At 40.8% G+C, this 24,284-nt stretch overlaps 1 protein-coding gene across 5 annotated transcripts in view; it reads right to left on the bottom strand.

The window, feature by feature from the left end:
• Positions 1 to 24,284, bottom strand: part of Snrk (SNF related kinase) — a 54,545-nt gene that overhangs the window by 14,205 nt on the left and 16,056 nt on the right. For 4 of the 5 annotated variants that reach the window (XM_036192758.1, XM_036192759.1, XM_036192761.1 and 1 more), the window contains one exon: positions 21,668 to 22,362. The exons of the other annotated variant lie outside the window; for it this stretch is intronic. In XM_036192758.1, the coding sequence (XP_036048651.1) occupies positions 21,668 to 22,256 (589 nt within the window). In that variant the 5' untranslated portion in view covers positions 22,257 to 22,362. The remainder of the gene's footprint in view (positions 1 to 21,667; positions 22,363 to 24,284) is intronic. 5 annotated transcript variants of the gene reach the window in all.

Genomic DNA, 24,284 nt, shown 5'->3' with positions numbered 1-24,284 from the left:
TGCATCCCCCAACACACCTTATTTAAGAAGTGTGTGTGTGTGTGTGTGTGTGTGTGTGTGTGTGTGTTTGTGTGTGTTTTAAAGGAGAAGGTATTTCTTGTCATTAAACTATCCAGGTTTTGCCCAGCTTTGGACAAGCTGTTGTCCTGATAGGACCCTGCCCAGTGTGAAACTGCATGAACTAACATCTGAGGACTCACAACAGTAAACAACTTCCTACCTCTTGTCTTTAAATAAAATACAAACTTAACGATTAGAAAAAAAAAGTGATGCTTTTTTTTTGGATTTTTTTTTTTCAAGTTGAAAAAAAGGATTTAAGAAGGGCATCACAAATTAATTCATTCCAGAAATGAAAATATATTTGTGGTAATATAAACACACACACTCACACACACTCACACACACTTCAGGCAGCTTTTTGGATACATGGGTTCAGAGGAGAACTGAAGCACTGTGGGATCTGCCATGCCATCATACCTGCTAATAGGCAACTGCTATTTTCATGTAAGCTTTAATCACCCCAAATAACGGAAGTTCCAAGTTAAGAAAATTAAAATTGTTAATCAAATATCATTTCCTTGGTCCAAATGAAAAAGGAGGGCACCAAGTGAGAATCCACCTCAGGTGTGTGTTGCACTTTGCTATGGGTGTGCTCATGAAAAACCACTGAAATTAAGGCACACACACAGACCACTCAGTCTAATCCTTAGGACATGTCTGGACCTGCTTTCAATACTGGCTGTCTTGGTCTTGAACCTCATCGAGATCTCTTACTTAAATAACTTCAGAAATGACAAATAGCCATTGAGAAGTATTGAAAATCTTCATTCTAGTCAGATCTTAATTAGGTTTTTAAAGGAAATGTAATGTAACTGATTTTTAACTTAAACTTGTACAACTTTTAAAAGATTTATATGTATGTATATGAGTGTTTTACCTATATGTATGTATGTATACCACATACATCAGTGCCATGGAGGTCAGATGAGTGTTGGATCCCTTGAAACGGAAGTTACAAACAGCTCAGCGTCATGATAGTCAAGGAATCACCCTCTGAACTGTAAGCCCACAATAAAATCTTCCTCCTATAAGTTGCCTTGCTCTCTAGCACATGAACACTTTTTGTCTACTGCATGGTTAGAGGAGCTACTAAGAAAGAGAACAACACAACAAGCAGACCCCAGTCTAGTGCTTCTATCGTTTCTCCATACAGAACCACTTAGAAGCCGAGGAACCTAGAATACAGCCCTAACTAGGTAATGTGCAAAATTTTGAAGCATTTCAGTAAGAACCACGTGGTAACACAGCAGACGGCTTCAGAAGTAGACAGCCCCTCCCATGAAGAAGAGGGATGCCCAGGTTTGTCCTTATCACCCACAGGATAGTAGCATCATGTAGGAATCTACAGATCCCTACAGTATATACATGGGAATGTCTGTGAAGGCACTGTTCTAGTGCCTTCTGTTGCTGTGACAAAACACTCTGACAGAAAGCAACTTACAAGAGGCCAGGATTTATCTGGCTGACACTCTGGGTTACAGGTCATCACTGAGGGAAGCTGGAGCCAGAACTCAAGCAGAGACTTGAAGGCAGAAAGCCAAAAAAAACCCCAAAAAACAAAAAACAAAACACACACACAACAACAACAACAACAACAACAAAAACCACTGCAGGCTAGCTCACTCTCTGGCTCATGATTAGTTAGCTTTCTTATACAGCCTAGGGTCACCTGCCCAGGTAATGCCACCCACAGTTGGCTAGGCCCTCCCACATCAATTAATAAGACAATCCCTCACAGACATGCCCAAGAGCCTGACCCAATAAAGACAATTACTTAACTGAGACTCTTTTAGGAGATTCTAGGCTGTGTCAAGTTGACAGTTACTGCTAAACAGTCACATAGCAGTACTATTATCATAGAGACACAAGGACTTCAGTGTTCTAGAGCTGATATGGGGTGTCCTGGAACTGAGCCTCTGTGCACACCGAGGGCTGTGTTTCTATTCCAGATTTGTTTTTCTTTTGTCCTTGAATGATTTTACTTTTTACAATACAAGAGCCAAAGGAAAATGATAAGAACAGGCTACTACTGTTTACTGCACCTACCTAATATACCAGCACTCAAGGCTGATGCAGGTAGAAGGGCCACAGTTGAGATCAGACTGAGAGAGAACTCATCTCACAACAAAACAATGACAACAAATAGACCACAAAACAAATGTTGGAATATTCACAAATCATTTTAAAATGTGTGGATTTGGCTGGAAGGATGCCTCAGTGATTAAATGCTTACTCTGACAACATTAAGACTGGAGTTTGTATCCCCAGAACCTATACAAATGTCAAATGGGCATGATAGCCTTCCTACATCTATCCTTGGAAAGTGGAGATAGCATCCCCATAATAAGCTGTCCAGTGATTAGCCGTATCTAGAGATTAGCCATATCAGGGCACTCTGGTTTGATTAAGAGACCATGCTTCACTGAATAAGGTGGAAGAGCTATCATGGGTAATTCTGCACATCAACCTTGGGCAATCCACATATATGTGAACACACATACATACATACATACATACACACACACACACACACACACACACACACACACACACACACCACACAGAAAAATGGAAGAAAAAAAATGTGTGACAGTAATCTATATCCTATGGGCAGTGAAAGAATAAACACTGAAACCTTGCTAAGTGTTTAACACAAATGTTCAAAGGCACCGTTATTCATCAACAGCAGGCACTGTCCAGGGCACAGTAGAGGCAGAGATGAATGACTCTTGTCTTGACAAGATTCTCATTTCACTGAGGAAAGCCAGAGCCAAGTTCACAAAGGCACAAAGGCAACATGAGGAAGAAAAACCAATGGATGGGCATGTGAAAGGGGATGACAAGGAAGGCTTTGTGGTAATGAGTTGGAGATTTGAAGAGCTTTTGACATCAGACATGGAGATGTAGAGTTTGGAGTTTGCCCAGCTGGTTTCTGGTCTTGCTTTGGTCCGGTATTTCCTCACTATGCTCCCTTCCCTGTGTTTTGGAATGATAATGCAGATCCTGTGCTATTACATGTTGGAAGTATGTGATCTGCTTTTTGATTTTGATTTTACAGGGGATTACAGTTAAGAGATTAAAGGAATCTCAGAAGAGACTTTGAACTTTAGACTTTTAAACATTGTTGACATGGTGAAAGACTATCTAGACTTTTGAAGTTGGACTAAATGCATTTTGCATATGATATTATTACAAGTTTATGGGGGCCAGGGAGTGGAATGTGGTAGTTTGAATGTAATTAGCCCCTATAATCTTATAGGGAGTGGCACTATTAGGAGGTGTGGCTTTGTTGGAGTGGGTATGGCCTTATTGGAGGAAGTGTGTCACTGTGGTGGCGGGCTTTGAGGTTTCCTATGCACAGGATACTGCCCAGTGTCTCAGCCAACTTCCTGTTGCCTGCAAGATGCAGGACCCTCAGCTACTACTCCTAGCACCACATCTGCCTACATGCTGCCTTGCGCCACCCCAATTAAATGTTTTCTTTATTAGAGTTGCGGTGGTCATGGTGTCTCTTCACAGCAATAGAAACCCTAACTAACACAGGAACTCAAGCAGGGCAGGAACCTGGAGGCAGGAGTTGATACAGAGGCCATAGGAAAAAAAGCTGCTTACTGGTTTGTTTTCACAGCTTGATCAGTCTGCTTTCTTATAGAACCCAGGGCCACTAGCCTAGGGATGGCACCACCCACAATGGGCTGGGCCAGTCCCCGTCAATCACTAATTAAAAAATGCCTAAAAGCTTGCCTACAGCTGATCTTATGGAGGTGTTTTCTTAATTGAGGTTCCCTCCTCTCAGATGACTTCAGCGTGTGTCAAGCTGACATAAAATTATCCAACACAGAGCCCATAAGTGTTGCAGATGGTAAGGGCCACAAGAAGGAACACAGATGATGCCAGCACATGCTCCAGCTGCAGACATGGGGCTATCAGATTTGTTTTGCCTGCTGGGTTTCAGTCTTTGGTCCAAGCTTTCTTTTTTCTCCTACTCTTCCTTTTCAGACAGGGAATGTTCACTCTAAACCACTGCATATTGAAAATATTTCTTTTTTATTATACAGCGTTCATAGCTAAAGAGACTTTGAACTTTGGACCTCAGAACAGTGTGGGGACTGATATGACTATGGGGACTAAACACATTTTACATTAGAGATGGTCATGAGTCTTTGGCTTAAATCTGGACTATTCCCCACTGGCTCATGTTCTCAGCACTTATAGCTTATGGTACTATTTTGAAGGCTGTGGAACCTTTAAGGGGGTTAAGCTGGCAAAAGTCAGTCAGCAGGAGCAGGCCTTCGAGGGTTACAACTGGCTGCCTCTAGGCTTTACTCTCTCTGCTCCTGACCTTCACCATTGTGAGTAGCTCTGCTCTACACTTCCACCAGAGAGTTGCTAGGCCATACCTTCCCTGTTATGACACAATGAAATGCCATGAAACCATGACCTAAAACAAATCTTTCCTCACTTGAGCTGCTTTTTTCAGGTCATCTGATCACAGTGCTGAAAAAAACTTATTAGGTCCCTAGGAACAGATGCCTGGCATGAAGGCCACTACAAATGACACCAGGAAAATTACCTCTCACAAGTTGGAGAGGGAGGTGACATTATCTTAATAAAAATTCATTTGAGTCCTCTTTAATTTTTCATTAAAAATTTTAATACATCTACAAACTTTCAGGATGTAGATGACAGCCTGAGCCTGAGGTGTTGGTACTGCAAGGACCCACCATCCAGGTCCAGACTGTTGGAAAGTGGGACACAGAGGAGAAACACCATGCTGCCTTATTTAAAAAAAAATCATTGATGGGATTTTGTGCAGATATGTTAACAAACAGCAAGCATCTACACAACCAAATAAAGATATTATGACTTCAAGTGACATTTTGATTCAGACCCAGCTATAAAGGCTCTTAGCTAACAAAAATAGAAAAATAAATACTCATTTAGTAAATGTAAAACAATCTTTCACTTCATGGTAACACACAAAGAAGTGGACGAATCCAAAGTCTGATGTTACAGAGTATGGGAATCGCTGGCTGCTCTTAGAACTAGAAATATGGTTTTCAAATGAGTCCTGGAGTCTCTCCTACTGATACACAGAAGGATTATCTATCACAATGCAGCTGAATGATGTTGATTCTGAAGCTGGTGTAGAGTTTATATTAGAAACTCTTTTAGGCAGGCTACCAAAAGATCAAAATGAAAAAAAAAAAAAAAAGACAAAAGAACATGCCAATTAAAAAATCATTTCTAAAGTAAGTTATCTAAAATAAAGATTAGAAAGTAATAAAAATAGGAAGAATGAAAAGTTTCTTATAGAAACCACTATATTTTCCCTCAAGCTTTCTTTTAACAGAATTAGTCATGAGTCAATAAGTAAACAGAACTAGAATGGTCCAAAACCACTGCTAATGAAACAGCACCATCTATAGCATCACCTACCGCTGCTAAGGTGGCATTCTTTTCCTCCAAGAGCACTCACTAGCAACCAATATATGACCAGCGCAAAGACACCCAGGACTATTTTCAGAAGTACATGGACCCTGGGGACCCACAATAAATGCTGGATCCCTTGTTTCCTGTGTGACAGTCTGCAACCTAATTGCCTGTGGTTTACCACACTGAATTCCTATTTACCCAGCAAGAACTACTGGTCTGCATCCAAAAATCACCCACAGTGTTGGTTAGTAAAGACTCTTTTCTGCTCCAAACAAGGTCTGTGGTTAGTCCCAAGGATACCAGGGCTAGCACACAAATGCACTATCAGGTTACTTAACAGATTGCTAAGAGTGAGGATGGGCCAAGGCTGAAGCTCAGGGATAGGGTACTTGCCAGGCAGATACAAAGCCCTGGGTTTGATGCCCCAGCACCCAAGGGTAAACCCAAAGCAAAGCCAAAGAGGGGGAAAGAACCCAGACAGGTGTCTCACACATGCAGCAAGCTATCTGTCTCCTCCGTTTCAGCTATTCTCTAGTCTGAAGCATGGTGTCAAGGAGAAACGCCCCTCCTTTAAGAGAGCCAAAAGGAATTCAATCATCCCAGCCTACTTCTCCACGCTTCCTTTCCATTGAGACCTGAATGCATCTAAATATCCCTAGAAACTAAAAATCAGTGCTACCTGAATTAAGTTATGGACTTTGCCCCAAATTGTTCCCATCTGCAGCCCAGCCTCATCCATGGCACTTTTATACTGTGTCTAAGCTTAAGGAAGCAGCATTGACCACTACTCTAAAGGTCTTATGACTCCCAAGTCAAGAACACAATTCTGCCATGTGCTTAAATTCTCAAAGAGCTCCCTCTACAACCTCCATCTTCCCTGAGGTCCCTCACATTGCCCTCTAGCTTGGAGACCTAGCACCAGGAAATATCAGCTTTGGGTTGTCATTTCAATTTTTCACCATTGTGCAGAGGTCTCTGAATATAGAACACATCCCTGGACCCAGCTGAGCAGGCTACTATGGTGAACTTAAGACCATGGAGAACACAGCTCTGCAAATATCATGGAAAAGGAAGCCCCAGACTGCAAGGTCTGTGCTTATTCCTAGCTTCCCAAAAACAAGCCAAAGAGGGCCGGATGGTGGTAGCACATGCCTTTAATCCCAGCACTCGGGAGGCAGAGGCAGGTGGATCTCTGAATTCAAGGCCTGCCTGGTCTACAGCGTGAGTTCCAGGAAAAGGTGCAAAGCTACACAGAGAAACCCTGTCTCGAAAACAACAAAACAAAACAAAACAAAACCCAAAACAACAAAAAACAACAAAAAAAAACAAACAAACCGAAGAGAGGAAGGCGTCTAAGTGGACTGCAGCGACTGCAGAGGGTGATCAGAGAAGACCACTTCAAGTGTGCTTTAGTCAGCTGTGTACCACCTTGTGCAAACTTGTCTGCTCAAGTCAAAGTGGAAAAGTTCAAGAGGCCACACTGTAAGCTTGCACACACATCTACACCCCTCAAGCAGCAGACAACAACTTGGCATTCCTGCACATCCCACTTTACAAACCTAGTACCACCAGGAAACCACTTTCACAAATGAAGGTAAGATAGACAGCTCGGCTGTTCCTTTCAGCACGGCTTCCCGCTGCCTCCCACGGCTCTGGGAACCTCTAGGAGCTATCGGCTGCCTCTGGCTACAGGGCAGGACTGGGGGTAGGGAGTGACATTCTTTACAGGAATGAAAGGGGTAAAGAAGACAGTCTCAACATAGTCTGTATTCTTGGAGACAGGGAGTCTCCGTGTGTGACGGAGCAATCTGCAGGATCCCCTTAAAGGGACTCACAGATCAATCTCTCTATAACAATAGAAATAAGAATTATTTCAATTTTTAATGCAAGTAATTGCTTCAAAGATTAAGAAAACTCAGATGATAAACCCAGCTGTGTTCTGCAAAAATATATATAGCTGTCATAAAACATTTTTTTTAAACCCAGGACTATTGACCACCTTTGTATATATGTATACATATGAATGTGTCTATGTCTGTGTGTGTATGGGTGTGTGTGTACTATCTCAATACTACCACATGGAGGGAATTGATCCCAGGCTCATTAACCAGGGAGGCAGTAGGCAGTGCTGGTGGCTGCTTTGACTACTCCCATTTCCCTTCTTCAGGACAGATTTGCATGTTTTTGGTAAAGGGGACTGTGGGGTGTTTACCCACCAACCTCACAACTCCCCAGAGTTTTCTTGAGTGTGAGCAGTAGGAAATATTAGATAGAAAGATTTATATTGAGGAGATAAGCAGATACAAAATAAAGGATAGCCTCGAGAGGGCCTGGAACCTTTTCCAATGGGTCCTAAGACATCCCCACCCCACCCCAGCACAGCCAAGTGCAGATCATTTCAGACACCTGCACTCAGCCCAGTGGTCCAATCATCCCCTCTATGCAGACCTGCTGGGTAAAGCCACAAGGAATCTGAAAATGGGCTCCCACAGGGAACACCACAGCTAGAGCAAACACAGGAAGCCACCCAGCTACATTACCAGACAAAGTCCACCTGAATGCCTTGATTACTTCAAATTCTCTACCTATTCAGAATAACCCCTCAAAATATTTCTAAAGACTACAATGAAGAATTCAGTTACAAATTCATACTTTTTTCAAAATTAGACCTTTTTGATGACTACCTCCCTTTTACAAGCTCCAGAGGAAAATATCTAGCTACCACTCAATATTGTTGTAATACTGATCTCAAGAGTCTAAGAAGTCTGTATCATCAAAGTAAAAAGCATGGAGACAAGGGCATGGGCACAGCAACACACACAGAGCATGCTCTTTCATGATGTGTCAGTGTGGATGCTCCTTCAAAAGATACCCACTAGAGAATGCTGTCAGGACACTGTGACTTCAAATCTGGTTCCAGGGAGTAACTAAACACTTCAAACCCCACGAGTGCTGTGCAGTACAATCAGTGCGACTCTGAACACAAGGTAGAAATATTTCAAGTCAGTACAAATGTGGCTCAATCCCATTTGTCGGGTTGGTACAACACAACTAGGGTATGCATCATTGGCACCTGACAAACTTGGGAGTCTGTGCCAACTTGATACTTTGGTTTAACAGCTGGCGTCTGCTTCTGTTGAATATATTCTGCATAAAAGCTAAGGTGTGACTCAAGATGGCTGAAAAGCCAGTGAAGTATCAGTTGCAGAAATCCCTTTACATGGAAACACTCAGCTGAGACAAATAGGCTTCCTTTAGAAGTCACAAGTGTTCAACAAAATGAAGCTTGGGAAAACTGAAGCAGCCTTTAAAAAGGACACAGCATTGCCCTAGAAAACCTACAATGTTAAACTCATCAGAAGACGGCTTCCTTGTTTGAAGAGAAAGAAAAATAAACTTTAAAATAACCATGTATTACAAGAATCACACATCAATGTATTCACTCTTGAAATGTTTCTTTGGGTCAATTCTCCACACCTGACACCTTAACTAGACATGTGGCATACAAATGTACGTTGTTTGTTTACTCAAAAAAACAATCTGTATGTCTTTCTAGAAATTATAGCAAATATATAACCTGGTTGACTCCTTCAGATTATGTCTTCATATGAAAAATTTAGCTAGAGAGCTCTTTGAAAAAGAACCACCTACTTCTTGGTTGTAAAGTAAACATTTACTGTTCTCTGATTATGAAAGTAAAGAATATTTACTGCCAGTAAGTCAGACCTACTGGCAGCCTGTTGGGAGGCCCCAAGCTCATTTATGTCATAGACAATCCTGAATACTAGCCTATTAAAGATAGAATGTTCATCATTTCCCCCAAGTTCTTTAAGGTATAAATTACAAGCATCCCAATTCACCATTTTTAAGATACATTCAGCAAGTCCTGACAAATGTAGTTACATAACCATACCATAATCAGGTGTACAGCAGCTTCACTGAATCACCCTGCACAGTTCCCTTATGCTACCCTGTGGTCAACCCCTGCCCCCAATGCAACCCCACAGTCTATTTTGTGTCCTCTAAGCTTTGCAGGCATGTGGTTTCTTTAGAGCGTGAGACCCGATCAGGAGCACTCCATTGCATAGCTATTCTACATTTATCTCAGCCTGGAGCAACTGTGAACAATATAGCTAAAGGCATTGGTTTTGCTTACAGGCTTTGGGGGGGAGGGGCAGTGTTAGAGATTGAACCCAGGACAAGCACTACCACTGAGCCACATCCCCAGCTGTTTACAGACTATTATATTAACATAAATGCTCACCTGACTTGAGTAAAGGCCCAAGAGTGTGTTTGCTGGGTGCTTGCTAGGTAAGTGTAGACTATTAATGTGGGATAGTTCCAAAGAGGTAACGTGACTCTATGGTTCCACCAGAAATGTGCCAGAGTTTGGGTTGTTCCATTCAAGTCAACTCAAGCTGAGCTTGAGTGTTCCTTTCACTTCTATTATCAGTTTAAAACTGACAGTCATCCTAATAGGTGTGGTTTTCAGCCTGCATTCCCTGAGTGGCCAATGGGACAGAGTGCCTAGGTGTGTTCACTTGGCATCTCCTCTTCCTTGGTGAGCTGTCTATACAAGTCTCTGGTCTTTTTTCTGGGGGGGGGGGGGGGGAACACAGGGTTTCTCTGTGTATCCCTGGCTATCCTGGAACTTACTCTGTAGATCAGGCTGGCCTTGAACTTAGATCTGCCTGCTTTGTCTCACGAGTGCTGGGATTAAAGGTGGTGCCTTTGGCCCATTTTTAAGATCGGCTGCCTTTTATCACTGAGTTGTTTTTTTTGCTGTTATAGTGTTTTGAGACAGAACGTTGCTGTTATAGCCCAGGCTGGCCTCCAGCTCATGATCCTCCTGCTTCAGGCACCATGCCCAACTACCACTAGCTGAAAGTGTTTAATACATTCTGGAAACAAGTTCTTTATCAGATAAGCGATTTGTAAGTATTTTCTCTCAACTTATGACTCAATATTGTTTAAAAAGCTGGAGTAGATTTTAATGAAATCTGGTTTATATTTTTCTTTTATGGATAATGTTTTTTGTTGTGACATCTAAAACACCTTTAGCTAAGCTAAGAGTGCAATGAATGTCATGTTTTCTTCTAGTTCTTTAGACTTACATTTGACCTATGAGGCAAGCTGAGCTTATACAAATGGTGTAAGATACTATCTGAACCCTCTTTCATTGTTTGCAACCATAATGAAAAATTGTCTTTCTCCACTGAATCACACGGCACCTTTTCCTCTGAGAAAAGCTGACTATATATGTGTATTATTTACGGACTTTCCACTTTGTTCTTTCTTTATGTTTGCCCTTCACAACCTTGATCACTATAGTTTCATATTACATCCTGAATACTACAATCACTTGTAAGATTAAACATTTTCTTCAACAGTGCCTACTTACGTAAGTTGTTTAATGAGACTATCTGCTCAGAAAGGCCAAGCATAGATTAATGCTCCAATTTCCCCCTTAAATCTTCATATACAAACCCTTAATTGAATTAGGATTCATTTGACAGACTGCATAGCAAGGGGTCTAGTATTTCTTCTCTCCCAAATAAACTATCCTTCCAGTCAACTACTGCAGGATATTTGATCACACTGTGCAGAAAGGCACCTTCTGATTGGTTTAATAAAGGGCTAAATGGCCAACTACTAGCAGTAGAGAATAGGTGGAACTTCTGGGGAAAGAGGAACTCTGAGAAGAGAGGTGGAGAGAGATGCAAAACAAGTCAGACACAAAGAATGGGAGAGGTAAAAATCCATGTGGCAAGACATAGATTAACAAAAACAGGCTAATTTAAGTTGTAAGAGCTAGTTGGGAACAAGCCTAAGCTAAAGGCCAAGCTTTTATAATTAGTAATAAGTCTCTATGTCATTACTGGGGAGCTGGCAGTCCCAAAGAAAGTCCAACTACATTTGGCATTCCAACATGTGGCACGAGAATACAGAATAAGTCACGCCAGCCAGCACTGCAGTTGCCACCTGGGCCTCTCCACAAGCACTCACTACAGTTGGCTAATGCTCACATGGGACCACTGGTGCCCATGAACCTGAAGGGGGCAGAGTGCAAGCACCACCACGTACTAAGCAAAGCAGTCCAGCAGGTAGTCTAGCCACAGCTTAGCAGTTTAAGGCTTGGCCCACATGGTCAAAGAATGCTGCAGGTGCTTAGTAAACCCAGGTCCCCACTGGAAAAAAACCTCTAAACAGGTGCAGTATGCTTAAAAATGTGCTCAGATGCTGAAGAAAGAAAAGAAATTGGGTATAGACAGTCGTAGAAAAATAAACATTTTAAAAATAAAGTAAAATCTTTAAAGAAAGAGTAAAGTAATATAAAAATAAGCCACAATAAGCCATGTAAGGATAGGAAATACACAGGTCATCTGGATCCTGTATGGTGTTTTGTTGACTTTGAATTTTTTTAATGTTAATGAACAAAAAACAGCAGCTGCTGAGAGATACTAGATTGTGTGGGGGGGGGAACTACTAAATTAGATCAACCTATATATTTTAAGAATGTGTTAACTTCAGAGTGGAAGTCTGTTATAGTGGAAAATGTGTTACATTGGGGAAGAGGTTATGCCTTTGTTTTCACAGGAAACAAAGAGCTATGGATTCCTTCAAAATTAATAAAGACCAGATTTGATCTTGGCCACAGACATGAAGGAAAAAAACAAGAAAAACTACAAGACAGGTGATGTATAAGCTGATCCTTTGACATGGGAACAGCTCTAAGACTGAATGAGACATGATACATCTTGTTAACTACAGAGTCTTCATGACATTATTACATACCATCCTTTCATATTGAATGGCTGTAAATTTATATTATAGTTTGGTTATGCAGTCTAAACAGACTTATATAGTTGACAGATGCCTCTTATCTGCTCACACATAGAAAATTATCTTTAGCTGATTTGTACACACTGTACATTACATACTTGTGTTAATGTAGATGTTTTTTTTCCCCAGAAAAAAAAGACCAGACACCAATGAAGACAAGTAGCCCAGGTGATCCAGCCTCCCAGAATGCCTCTGCTGCAGTTTCCTCAAAAACCTGCATCCAGAACAACTTCAAAGCTGCTAGCTGAGATGGTTCAGCCTCAGACTATGCTAGCCAGAACTTTGGATAAGCCTTACACTTTCCCATTACACAGAGACTGAACAAAAAAACAATACAGCTGGCTCTCCCAGGACTTGACCATTATCTCAATTTTCTCAGAGTTCCCCAAGGATGCCATCATTTCCAGACAATAGGAAGTAATTTTAAGAACACAACGCCCACATTTCCAAGAGGCAGAGTGGGTGATTCTGGTTGTTCAGTGGGAGTTTGACTTTTTTTGGGGGGGGGGGGGGGGATGGGTTGATTTTAAGTTGTTATTGGTCACGGCCAGGGAAAAAAACTAAGCAAAGGAGATTAGATTTCAGGGATCTCTTTCTGGAAAGAAAATAGGGGGATACAGGAATGACAGGATAAAAGTGTAAATTTATTAATCTACTTTTAAACTTAAAATCAACTATTAATCTCAAATATTTACATTGGATAGATTTCTTTATACTGATACAAATTTAAGATTTTTTGTTAGAATATACTGTATTTATGTTTCTACTCTTGTTTAAGGTATTTTTGTATATCGATACAAATTTAAGGTTATTTTTGTTAGAATATACTGTAGATATGTTTCTACTCTTGTTTAAGGTATTATACCTATGCAGCTCATTTAAAAATGTAATGTTAAGTTCTAGTCTTTGAAAGCTATTTAGGAATAATAAGAAATTCAGGTTAGTAGTTAGTCATCTATAACAATCAAATCTGTGGCCATGTTAGGTATATTTTCAAGGTCAAATAGAGATATATTTTAGATAGATAGATGGTCTTCGAACACTTCAGAGAACTACAAAATATGACATTTCAAATGTTTTAATGTAATTGTTCTAACCACTAAATTCTTTGTTTTACAAGCCAGTTTTTCTTTGTCAAATTTTCTTTGTCAAAAAGCTTACATTTCATACATAAATATAGTTTAAAAAACCAACAACAGAAAACACAGTCCCACTCTTACAATCTCACACTCAGAAAGCTGAGACAGGACGGTTTTGAGCTGGAGGTCAGCCTGGACTACATACCAAACCCATCTCAACAAAGGCGTGTGTGTGTGTGTGTGTGTGTGTGTGTGTGTGTGTGTGTGTGTGTTTTGAGCATGGGACCCAGAATGAAGATGTGTCCATTCTGCATCTAAGTTAAAATGGCTGCTGCCTTCCTATTCTGAAAATGCTTCTGAAGTTCTGGCCTGCCCCGTATCCACACTGATATGGAATAGAAAATTGGGGTGCAGAGGTTATGATCTTTAACTTTTGAACCTCACTTCCATATGTTGAGTGCTGGGATTCCAGAGTACCTTGTCAGGACAAAATCCAGTTTTACATAGCACTGGGGGTTGAACCCAGGGCCTTGTGCACATTAGGCAAGTGCTCTACCAACTAAGTTACATTTTTTTTAAAACACAAAGACTAGTCAAGTATGAAATAAATACCAGCACTTTCATGTTTTAGTTTACATTTTTTAAAGAAGAAGAAAGATATCAGCTTTAAAAGCTGACCTAGTATGCCTATGTAAACAACCTTCTGAAAGTTAAATATAACTAAACCAACATGTGGGAAAACATGTGTGCAAAGGTCCCAGACTCAGCCTTTCTCCCATTTTCCCATGGCAGCCAACATTGTAGAAATTCCCTTGAGGGCAGGTTTCTAAAGTAGAGAGCATCTCAGATACTCTTTCTCCCACAGCCAGAGGCAGCCAGGAGCTAAGGCCAAATGTCCCCATGGGACAGCAGCCACAGCACAGAGCAAGGCATTCTGGGACTCTCCAAAAGAGGAAGCTCTGAGGCAGTTATATCAGTGGTCTTGAGAGCTTTTATGTCAGGAACTGCAGGAGGTAACAGAGCCCAGAGAGCTGACCATGCAGGGGTCTCCACCTATGGGGAAGGGCCTCACAGACCTGGTAAAATACATTCAGGAGAATCCTAGACAAGACCATTCTGTTCCAGGCAAAGGAACAGGAGAAGAGAAAGTCCACAGACATACCCAGGCCCAGAGTATGACCAACAGCAGTAACTACAGCAGATCCAATCTGAACCACCTAATAGACAAAGAGTGAGTGAGTGAGTCAGGAAGGAACAGGAAACCAATCCCGGGAGTTGTGCTGACCACTCTATAGCTCAGGATGGCCTGTGATTTACTATGCAGCCTAGTATAAATTTAGCCTTAAATTCACCGCAGTCCTGTCTCAACTTCCCTAGTCCTAGGGATTACAGGCATGAGCCATGATGCCCAGAAGCAGTCTGCTTTGTTTCTGACTAAAAGATAAAGTCTCTAAACAATGCCCAGGATCTAACAAATTTTACAAGAAATGGATCACACTGTTTTCACATGATTGGTGGTTGCCTGAAACTACAGCCTCAACCCAGATCCAGGAATCCCCTCCATGTGAATACTTGCCTTCAGCGAGAGACTCTGTCTTAAGAATAAGGTGGAGAGAGTGGGCATCTTTTATTGCTGCACAGACCCCATGGTGTGGGTGGTGTAGCTCTCCTCACTAGTGGACTTGTGGGTCTATGTGAGCATAGCTATGTTCTCCAGGGCACACCAGGAGTAACTACAGGGCTGTATGGCTAAGTATACATGTTGTTTTCTAATAAGCTGCTATAGTTTCCTAAGTCTGGTTGTATTAGTGATTCCTCCATGATCCTGGTTACGACTTTTTTCCAGGTAGTTGTTCTAGGCCCTCTGCCTTTCCCTACAGACTTAAAGACTGTCTTGATGTGTAAAGAGCTGTGTGGCATTTGCTAGGAGCTATGCTAACCCTATCACTGTGGACAGGGTGGACATCTACACTGCACTCCCCAGTCAGTGAAAGGAGCATGCTCTTCACTTACTCAGATCTTTGGTTTTTCCCATTAGCATTTCATAACTTTCAGTTAGATATATTGACACACACATATGCCTATGTATTTCATCATAAATACTACTATTTTAAATTTTGACCTACATGTGTTGTTTTATGGAACTGTAGATTTCTATGATTTTTTAAGCCTTGTAAGCTGAACTCATTTATTAGTAATTTTTCCATAGACTTCCTGAGATTTTCTAGGTAGTTAACCATGTCAACTACAAGTAGACAGTTTTATTTCTTCCTTCCCACTATGCTTTGGGACACTGTTAGGAATAGCAGTTAGACATCCATGCCTTGTTTCTGAAGACAGGAACAAAGCATTCAACCCTCACAGTAAAGGACCTAATGCACAGGTCTCTGGCTGAGGTTGCTCCTGGCTATATCCCAGTTTACAGAGAGCATGTAAAGCCAGTACTTAGATGCAGGATGGAGCACAGATTTAGGAAGAAGTCTACCTTTTGTTTATTAATATGTATGAGTATACACATTCGTGATGGGGTGGTCATTAAATGCAGAGCCATGAATATAAGAAACACTGCAGAGTATACATACACAGGTATTTTCCCCCAAAAGAGCTATATGCTTAATCTGAAGCTAAACTTTTGAATTATATTAATATGAAGCCATGCTTAAAGTAATTTAGATTTCATTCTATTTACTCCACAACTGGTCATAATAAATTAATGCTGAGACTAGTTATTTTGTTTTTGTCCATAAACTAAGAAACATCTAATATAGAGGTTTTTGTTGTGGAATATTAGTTTAAGATGTGTTACATTCATTTATGCTGTGGAATATTTGTAATGCTGCAAAGTAGTGTTGTATTCTTTCATGTTACATTTGTTTAACTATGTAAAGCTGTGTTACTTTGCATGCCTAAAACATCTGATTGGTCTAATAAAGAGCTGAATGCCCAAAAGCTAGGCAGGAGAGAGAAATAGGTGGGATTGCTAGATAGAGAGAATAAATAGAGGAGAAATCTAGGCTAGAAAGTAGAGGAGGATCAAGAAAAGGAGGAGAGGAAGACACAAGGGCTAGCCACCCAGCCAGCCATGGAGTAAGAAGAATGATTATAGAATAAAGAAAAGTAAAAGGCCCAGAGGCAAAATGTAGTTAAAGAGAAATGGGATAATTTAAGTTAGAAAAGCAGGCTCTAAAAAAGCCAAGCTAAGGTTGAACATTTAAAAGTAAGAATAAGTCTCTGTGTATTTGCTTGGGAGTTGGGTGGCAGGTCCCCAAAGAGTTAAAAAAAAACAAAAACAAAAACAAAAACAACTACAAATTTTCAGATCAAGAAATATAAAATTCCAGGAAGACTCCAAACCTCAAAAGAGATTTTAAAAAGTCTCAATGCCAATTTTAATTTTAACTTGAAACTTTTAGAGATGTTGAGAAGTCCTAAGCAATGTCAGGGTTTCACAGCTTGGAGCTCTAAAACTTGAAAGCACAGTTTAAAGAGTAAGTGCTTTCCTAACACTGTTTGGGGAAATAAAACATATCCAGAAATCCCTGTAAAGCCCCACTTCCATACTCCCAGCAGCCAGGCCCCTCCTCCCCATCAGTCCCAGTGTACCCCGCTGCCTGAACAGGGTAACCCCACTCTCCACTGCTGCCCTGCAACCTCCCCACAGTTCTCCCAAGACTTCAACAAGAGATTTCAGAGCTTTCCTGAACACCATCATTTTCTTTCCTCTACAACAAGAAGTCACCTTGACACCACTGTCTGGAAGCCCACAGATGTGAGAGAAGCATTAGTTTCTAGAATGTGATCTAGTCAGTCCTTGACCCCAACCCCACACTCCTAGACTTGGAAGAAAAGGGGCCATAGGTGGGATCCAATGAAGAAAGAATCCCAAATCTAGCTCACAGGACTTTCTATAGTGTTCCTTTCTAGAGACTTACACTGGACACAGGAAGGAATTGAACCAAGTGATGGTGTTCTGATTTTTCTACCTTCCAACTACATAGGAGCCCTAACAGACCTATGCTCTAGGCAAAAGAAATGGACCGTGGGCACTGGCAAAAGAGGATGGCATCTAAAGTATACACCGAATCTGCCACACAGTAAGTCCAAAAACCAACACTTCCCACTTAGGTACACAACCTGCTTTTCTCTATCCACTTCAAGGAGAGTGTAACACTAAGAAAACATATTCACAGGTAAGCTATTTGAAAATCCCAGAAACATCAGAAAACAAACAACTAAGAAAAAACGAGTGTAAGAAGAATCAGGGTCACAAAGTAGAAGACTAAACACCCAGATAAACCCACTCAATGGAGCGCTCACAGACAAGTGAGAACACAGCACAGCTGAGTAACACAGAACCAGTGAAAAGAAACAAACCAGTCTCACACCAGACACCCAGCAGGTACTTTAGAAGCAAAAGGATGGCAGGAAACATCTAAAAGTTAGGAGAAAAATTAATTGGAATGTGTTTCTATGTCCAGCAAAAGTATCAATCACTGTGAGTACATTTTTAGGTAAGACAAAGATATGGAGAACCAGTCACAAATCCTCCATGAAAGGATTATGAAAAGAAAGAAAACAAAAAATAAATATCCAAGTGAAGGATAGAGAAGACAAGACATTTGTAGAAAATAAGTAAAAGGTAACATTGAATAAACAGAAGCAACTCAAAATTCCACCACTAAAGTTTCTTAACAGCAGGGAGGAGCAACAATACAGACAAGGAGAGACTTTGGCGCAGACAGTAAAAGCCAATGAGAAGGAAACAAAAAACAACTAAGAAGAGAGACCCGGGTAATCGAACAGAATGGGGGAAGACGACATAAGAGAACCACAACAAAACATGAAGTCAGTTCAAATATCCCAGCAATAGCACAGACTACTCACCCCTTAAAGCACTCACAGACTATATGCAAATATCCCAGCAATAGCACAGACTTCTCACCCCTAAAGCACTCACAGACTATATGCAAAGAGAAAAGCCATATATTACTGAAAGGATATAAACCTAAACACCAGTAACTAAAGCACAGATGAATAAGCAGAACTGAGGTGTAGCTGAGTAACCATACAAACAAGTTGTTTTTGTAACAGCAAAGGTGTAGCTCATCATGGGAAATAGACTTATAATTCAAACTTCACACAGCTTAAAAACAGCATGTACAAAGCAAAAGCTAATCATAACAGAATTCACAGATCAGAGTGGGAAATGCCATCATTCCTTCGGGAAAGACTACAAAGGAACAGATCACACAATGGACACCCTCATGTATAAAACTCTTCATGCACCCGAAACACAAACACTTTAATCACATAGGGAACTCTCAAGCAACCATTGTAAAAATTACTATGATCAAGCCAATGAGAAAAAAAAAAAAAAAAAAAAAACCAAAATATTCCCCAAAGCAAAACCCAACTGGGTATATTCATTAACTTCAATGAACTGAAATTAGATATTAAAAACCAATAAGCTAAAAGGCAAATTTTATGCCCTTGAATTAAAAAAAGAAATTCTAAATGGCTTTAATGCACAACAGGAAATCAAACAGTAGAACAATATCTCCAAAGTGAGATGCGTGGGAGGGCAGATACAGCAGCAGAGGGCAGCACCAATTTAATGCGTATCAGAAATGAAGGCACTAAAGAAGTTTCCAAGATACCATAAAAGAGGGGCAACTTGCCAGGCGTTGGTGGCGCACGCCTTTAATCCCAGCACTTGGGAGGCAGAGGCAGGTGGATCTCTGAGTTCGAGGCCAGCCTGGGCTACCAAGTAAGTTCCAGGAAAGGTGCAAAACTACACAGAGAAACCCTGTCTCGAAAAACCAAAAAATAAAAAAAAAATTAAAAAAAAAAGAGGGGCAACTCAAGCCTAGAAAGTATCTGGGAAAGAAAAATTTACATAGAAAATGAAGGTGTAGCTAATCTGATTCCCTAAAAAATAAAATGAAAATAGAGCTAAGCCTTAAGGCAAAGAAACCGTGTACCATAAAGAACTGCAGAGTCAATATCTTCACCAAGCAACACCTGCCAATTTCACAGTGACAGGTTTTGCCTATGATCATTTTGCTAAAACATCACTAGTTTTGGCATAACAGCATATTAACAGAAAGAAAACTGTTGGTTCATTTATGAGAACAATTTTGTATTTAAAACCAACACAAATAATAAAGAAGTAACCTATGAACCCAAACCACTGCACACTTCACTAACACAATGTAACCATCAGCCAGCATGGACAACATTCTCCCAAATGTTTTCTTTTTGTTTAACTTTTCTTAAGTTTCATTGTGCAATTATTTAGCATAAAGGAAGGAAGACAAAGAAGAGAGGAAGAGGAGGAGAAGGGGGAGAAGAAGAGAATACACAATAAAAATGCTAGAGCATCAGTGTAGAAATGCCAAATACCAAATAGAACAGAAATACAAAATTTCCCGTGTTCATTTTGTGGTATATGCATGGCCCCTCAACACATGCCATCACACTGTGCTTTACACAATTTGCTTTCTGCCCTTACATACACTTAAGGAAAGCCATCACTGTGAAATATGTGTTGCATTTTCACCAACCTACAGAATTCAGTGGAATACTAAACAATGTATTCAGCAGTAATGTAATCATGCTTCTTGAGTGGGGTGGGATGTGCTTGGGCCAGGCATGCACAAGGCTATGTTCCAAAGCCTCTCCCCTTGCACACACCCCCACCCTCCCAGACACGGTTTCTCTGTGTAGTCCTGGCTGTTTCTGGAACTTGCTCTGTAGACCAGGCTGACCTCAAACTCCAAGATCTGCCCTCTGCCTCCCAAGTGCTGAGATTAGAGATATGTGCACCATTGCCGCCACCACCAAGCCAGTATTTCAACCTCCTGTGCGCGCGCGCGCGCGCGCACACACACACACACACACACACACACACACACACACTCTCTCTCTCTCTCTCTCTCTCTCTCTCTCACTACTTGGTCACATGATCTGTACATCTTTCTTTACCAAGGTATTGCCAAACTGTCTTCTAAATTATGTAACAGTTCCTGATTTCACAACATTTGACTTGGTCTCACTTCAGATGTGGAAAGCAGGAAGGCATCCTACATATTTACATCCATGCTATTCTGTCAACCCCACTTTATTTTCTGATTTATGGCTTTACTCACCAAAATCTTTGGCTCAAATACTCTAAGGTTGCAGTGAAACCTGGTTAACTCTGAAGGGAGAGGCCAACCACTGTCCCTTCTTTTCCAGAACACAACAGTCTAACAGGAAACTGTGTCTCACCAGTGTGTTTTACTACAACATAGGCAACCTAACGTGTCAGCATGTTGTTGTCAGCACTTACCTCTTGTGTGCAGTTCACACTGTAACACTAGTCTATGAAGTCTGATGTCATGTGCATGTAATGTCAGAATACACTTCTGAGAGTAAATAAAATTTAAAGCTGATGGCACCTTCAGCTCAACAAATTCTTTCAAGTCAAAACAATTTCTTGTATGACCTTTACAACTGATACAGTCCTAAGGGGACAGAGCTGATGGAACCTGAAAAGCAGCAAGTGCTTCCACCACAGACAGGTGATTCTGCACAAGGGTACAGGATACTAGGGGAGAAGGCAAGGGCGGCTGGGAATGCTAAGGGCTGCTCCTCCCATAACCCTACAGAGACAGGCATGTGGCACAGCAGTTTGCTGCTCTGCCCTTCGTTTCTGGGCACTGGAGCAAAGTTCCCATCTAAACAATGAGAAAGCAAACAAAATGGCGGCACAGGAAAGCTATCCATTTTACAAATGAAGATGTAAGCAGGGAGGTCAGTTATGTCGTATTCAGGGTCACAGTTAGCTTGAGTCCAATCTCTAAGTATTAATACTGTAATATTCATGTTATTGCCCCAATGTAGGTGTGATATGATTGTTAAAGGACATTTGTAGGAAAAGGACAGCCAGGGCCACTGCCAGAAAACAATCTAAGACAAGGAAATGAATTCAGACTTTAAGAAAAAAGCTACAATGGGTGCCCTGAGAGGTTCCCTTCAACAATACTCTATCTTTGTCTTGAAAATACTCTTAGACATTTGCCCTTATAAGTCTGAAATAACCTGCCTGTTGGCTTAGGAACACATGTAATTTATGAAACAAAATTTGTTAAGTAAAACAACACATAATCAAAATTCTCTTTGGAATTATTTTCAGTTATAAACTACCAACTTAACCAGCTAACAGCAGCTGGCAGAGCCTCAGTGGGTGGCCCTGGGCAGTCACCTACCTACTGCAGGGGCGTCATACTCATCGCCAAGCAGGATCTCTGGAGCAGAGTAGGCAAGAGATCCACAGCTTGTAGTGAGCTTCTTTCCTGGCTGGAATTTGTTGCTGAAGCCAAAGTCTGTCAACTTCACAAGACCTTGTTTTTCAAAAAAGACTACATTCTCTGGTTTTAAGTCTCTGTGAACCACATGGAGTTTATGGCAGTAAGATATAGCATGAACTATCTGAGCAAAATACTTCTTGGCCAAGTCTTCATTAAGACCCTCCTCGTGTTTCATTATGTAATCAAACATATCTCCTCCATCTCCAAGTTCTAGAATGAGATACAGTTTGGTCTGGGTGTCTATGACTTCATAAAGACGAACAATGTTTGGGTGCTGCACTAGCTTCATGCACCTTACTTCCTGGAACAGATGACCAGTGGCTAGGGTGTCTAGCTTCGTCTTGTCAATAACTTTCACTGCCACCTTTTCTCCTGTAAACACATGCCTGGCAAGCTTAACCACGGCAAAATGACCTCGACCCAAGGTTTTATCCAGGTCATATAATCCAGCAATTTTCCCATCATAGCCTCGCTTGAACCCTGCCATGCTGGTGCAGCAAAGGGAAAAACACTGAAAGTGCTTGAAGGGGGTCTTCTCATATGAGCGTGTCTGCTGGGAATAAGGCCTTCATGATCATCACAGCAATGGATACCTGTAAAACAAGAGAGACAATCAACACGGACATTTCTTTTCTTTCTAATTGTTTGTTTGTTGGTTGGTTTTGTTTAGAGAGCCTACATCAACTGAGATACAAAATGAATTATGGTCATTATTAAAAACCTATTTATATACTTAAGAGTTTACAGTTCAAAACAGAGGTTGAGAAGTTAAGTACCACATTTCCACAAACAAAAAGCAGCTCATTGGGAGCATTGGGCTGTGGGTAGAGGGGCATCAGAAATAAGAAACTGACAAGTTTGATAAGCTATGCTTAAATGATAAATATTACCCAGAAGTAAACTTCCATCAGTCTTTAAAAACATGGTGAGCATTCACAAGAAAGGGAAACACAGAATAAACACATAGTCAGACACCCAGCAACCATCCCATCATCCAGAGACTAGCCATACTTGCAGGAGGTGCACAAAGGCCCCTTCAGCACAGCCTTCTCGTACCTTCTGTCTGTGCATCTCCAATGATACCATGTAATCTGTGAGTATCTAAAGGTTTCTGAAGACCATTTTCTCCATCTCCTCAAATCTAAATCAATACTTATACAAAGAGGACAATCAAAACTATCTAATTACATTTGAAATGCAACTTATTTCCCAAAATGTTTACCAAGCAACTCTCTGCTTCATGACAGCAGGGATTAGACAGTCCTTAGACATAGCAGGTAGTTAATAAATAATTCTGGCTGGAGGTCACTCAACTCTTTGTGCCCATTACCATGAGAGTTTTCTAACTCACACATAAACTGCCATGGCTGCTCACTTTCCCAGAGTACATAGGCATGCAATTTTACAGACCATCTAAGTCTCAAAGAGTGTTTGGTTTTAGAAGCCAAATTTCATACCATGCTTAAAATTTTCAATCTTTCAAATATAAACCTCTAACAGAGAAATATGTTCTTATAAATTACCTTGGCTCAGGAAAAAAAAAAACAAATATATAAAATTATACCAGTTAAAATATCACTTTAAAGACTACAAGCTGAACCACCAGTCTAGAAATGAGTACCTGAACCCAGTGAAGAGTGTGCTGACCTCCTAGACAGGTTGTTGCCTATTAATGTGCACACATTACTTTGGTGAGCATTTTCCCAGCTGTGTGCTATAAAAACAGACACACTATCTGTGCTGTTTAATGATAGAGGTGTACATAACCTCAAACGAAAACTTAGGCACACTGGGGCAGTAATGCATTAAAGCACTAGCATTATATTCCTTTACATTTCACTGTTATTTCAAAGATCAGAAGAAAAGCCCATGCTTATTGAAATCCTACCACAGACATTCAAGGAAGTGAGACTGTATCGTGTCACTGGTACCTGAGGTCAGATTGTCTCATTTTGAAGCCAAGAAAACTCTACATACTAGTGACAGGTGGTATTAAAGCTAAAATCCAACATAACTCAGATTTCAAAGCCCGTATTGGAGATCAACCCCAAAGTCTAGCATTGGAAGGCATTCTGCCACTGAGCTACATCCTCAGATTTCAAGGCCCACTCTTGATGAATCTGACAACTCCAGTCACATTACACTTGGGACACTGAGACAGTAAACGTTTAAATCAATTATGAAAAAGATGCATGGAATCATTATCATATTATCATTGCTTCCAAAATTACCCAAATCACTTACTTAGGGCCACCTCAAAAATTTATAGAAAATAAACAATAGGCCAAGAATCACTAGCATGTTCCATATTTTAGAAGTCACAGTCATCACACTCAGCACTGCCATTCTGAATGAGCACTGCACAACAGTCACATACCAAGCTTTACATGGTCCTTTCCTAGTTTTCACGACTGCTTAGAGACAAGGATGACTCATCCTATTTTGAGGCAAAAAAAAAAAAAAAAGAAGAGGAGGAGGAGGGGGAGGAAGAGGAGGAGGAAGAGGAGGAGGAGAA

This window comes from Onychomys torridus, chromosome 7 (genome assembly GCF_903995425.1).
Source record: "Onychomys torridus chromosome 7, mOncTor1.1, whole genome shotgun sequence".
Classification (NCBI taxonomy): Eukaryota; Metazoa; Chordata; class Mammalia; order Rodentia; family Cricetidae; genus Onychomys; species Onychomys torridus.
Note: the sequence above shows the minus strand (reverse complement) of the source record. Positions and strands in the feature narration are given on the sequence as shown.